The sequence below is a fragment of the Myotis brandtii genome, unplaced genomic scaffold (genome assembly GCF_000412655.1).
Source record: "Myotis brandtii unplaced genomic scaffold, ASM41265v1 scaffold548, whole genome shotgun sequence".
NCBI lineage: Eukaryota > Metazoa > Chordata > Mammalia > Chiroptera > Vespertilionidae > Myotis > Myotis brandtii.
Genome location: NW_005370031.1, coordinates 52,645 through 55,157, shown reverse-complemented (window position 1 = coordinate 55,157; position 2,513 = coordinate 52,645). Strand labels below are relative to the sequence as shown.

The 2,513-nt window shown below is 49.3% G+C and overlaps 1 protein-coding gene across 1 annotated transcript; it reads right to left on the bottom strand.

The window, feature by feature from the left end:
* Positions 1–274: 274 nt before the first annotated feature.
* On the bottom strand, positions 275–1,342 carry LOC102262629 (melanoma-associated antigen B5-like). Its single transcript, XM_014549353.1, has one exon. The coding sequence runs from the start codon at positions 1,340–1,342 to the stop codon at positions 275–277; it is 1,068 nt and encodes a 355-aa protein (XP_014404839.1).
* Between the last annotated feature and the right edge of the window lie 1,171 nt (positions 1,343–2,513).

Sequence of the window (2,513 nt, the reverse complement as noted above, 5' to 3'; positions counted from 1 at the left end):
GGTCCTAACACTGAGACTCCCCAGCAGCAGACTCAGTGTGTGGTGGATAAAAGAGCCAGCAAATACAAGATCTAATTTATAAAGATTTAATTTATCCTACTTAGTGAATAAACTAAAAACATAAAAGTATAACTCAGTTAATTTTACAAATATGGAAATTAAAAGGAACAAGGAGAACTAAGAATAAGCATGCTTTTTGTTTTCTATTCCATTATCCCAATAACTAGACTCGGGATCCTTTTACACTTTCAAGAATACTATCCCTATTGAGATGTCATATATTCTGGTCTGAAGGATGAAAAGCTTTAGATTCCTCTACAGGTAGAAAGGTTGTGCTGGCCATGGCCCTGGAAAGTGCAGTGACTTGGGCAGTAGTGGCAGCCCTGGCTGCATCTCTGGCTTGGGCTCTCTCTTTCTCATCTTGCAAAGCCTCCTGATAACAGTATGGGAAGGCACTGGGGTGAGTACCATTGACCTTTGCCCAAAACTCCAGCACTTTCAACTTGCTGGTTTCAAGGTGTGCTTTTGGACCCCACAGGAACTCAGAACGTGGAGGATCACTGTGGGGCACCTGGCGGCACTCCAGGTACTCCAGCCTCACAAAATCGGTGATGAGCTTCCTGGGCTCCCCAAAGATGAAGTGCTTCCTCCGAGGGTACACATGCATTAGACGCAGATCTCTCCAGATCTCTTCCTCAGAGACGCAGTTGCCATTCATGAAGATCATACCCAGGATATGCATCAGGAGACCGGTCTTGGGGAACCCCTTGCCAGGACGCACCCTCCCATTATTGGGGAGTTTTAGTTTGCTGACAAGGGCGTAGGAGTGTCTGATTGAGTCCACTTCATTCATGTCTAATGCAAAGAAGGTTTCAATTTGCTCAGAAACTTTCTTGAGCATCTCAGCAAATCGGTCTTGGTAATCTTCCCCGACAATATGCAGCATATCAGCCTTCAAAATGGGCTTTTTCAATTTATACCTGCTCAGAATGAATTGCTCCAAAGACACAATCCTGGTTTGGAAATCATCCACGTCTGAGACCTCAGTGAAGAGTGGGATCTCAGAGGAGACAGCCTCATCCTCCTCTTGGCTGCTGAAAGCTTCATCAGACCCAGGGCAAGAAACAGCTACAGAAGCAGTGGTGGTGGTTTGTGCTCTTTGAGGGCCCTGGGAAGTGTTACGTGACCCAGCCATAGGCAGACCCTGGCTAATACCTTCATGCTGAGTAGAGAAAGAGGGAGTGGACTCCTCTCCTGCTTCTGCAGTGGCCTGAGCATTGCCATGACTCTGAGGCTCACTTCGGGCATGATGGCGTTTCTTGTTTTTGTGACGCCGAGGCATGATGTCACTATGGTCAGGGACAGCAGGCAGGAGTCTGGACAGGAAATCAGGAAATAGGGCACCTGGATAAAGGATAAGAAGATCGTGTGAGTGCCTTCAGTCAGTGGTGAGATCGATTCTACCTTGGCTTTAGCTAAGGCTGCCTCTTCAGGTTTCCTGGACCGAATTGCTCTAGCAACCCACAGTGCTTCCGTTCTGATCAATCTGTTCCTTGAGAAACCTAGAGAGACCCTTGCAGGGAACCTTAGACTACATCCTGGCAGCCCTTCTGAGGTGGTACAGGGCTGACAGCAGTGGGATTTCCAGTGAGGAACCTGTGTTCTATGGTGTCGGATTCTTCTCAGTTAACTACCAGAATCATCATGTGAAATATTGGCAGGTCCTGGCCCCCCTCTATTCTGCTGCTGTGAAATTGACACCTCAAACCAAAGCTAGCAGCTCTGAGACCCAAAGGAAACAGTGAAAAGTTCCTTAGATCCTATGCCTGTTGGGGGACACCCAAGTGACAGTTATGTGGAACCCTGCAGGGTATTTGCCTGGTCTCCAGGTAGTGCCTGGTATACATACCTCCCTTCTGCTGACTGGTGGCTGCACCCTCACACTAAAGACTTCTTTTCTCTTATATTGGATGGAAATAATGAGAGTGGGTCTCAGCTTAGCAGGCCTACCCTCAGCCTTCAGGTGCTGAATGCAAAGTTGGGATTCAGCTCAGGATTCTATCTTATTCAATGCCTGTTGGGGGACACCCAAGTGACAGTTATGTGGAGCCCTCTCCATCATGGGCTGCTTGGGTCCTTGAGTACTCATGCAGGGTATTTACCTGGTCTCCAGGCAGTGGCTGGTATACCGCCCTTCTGCTGACTGGTGGCTGCACCTTCACTGAAGACCTCTTTTCTGTTACATTGGATGGAAATAAGTGAAGGTGAGTCTCAGCCAGGCAGGCCTACCCTGAGCCCAATGAAAAGGTGGGGCTCAGGATTCTTATCTTATTCAACTAGAAGCCCTGTGCATGAATCTGTGCATGGGTGGGATCTGGCCAGCCTGACCCCGGATCAGGCTGGGCTCCCTGGGGGGAGGGGCCACGGGAGGTTGGCTGGCTAGCCTCACTCCCTATCAGGGTGAGGGGTGGCAATTGGGGATGGGGCCCGCTGGCAATAGAGGCCCTGGCAGG

Coding starts and splice junctions, on each gene's coding strand:
- LOC102262629 (XM_014549353.1), bottom strand. CDS start 1,342: ATGCCTCGGCGTCACAAAAACAAGAAACGCCATCATGCCCGAAGTGAG.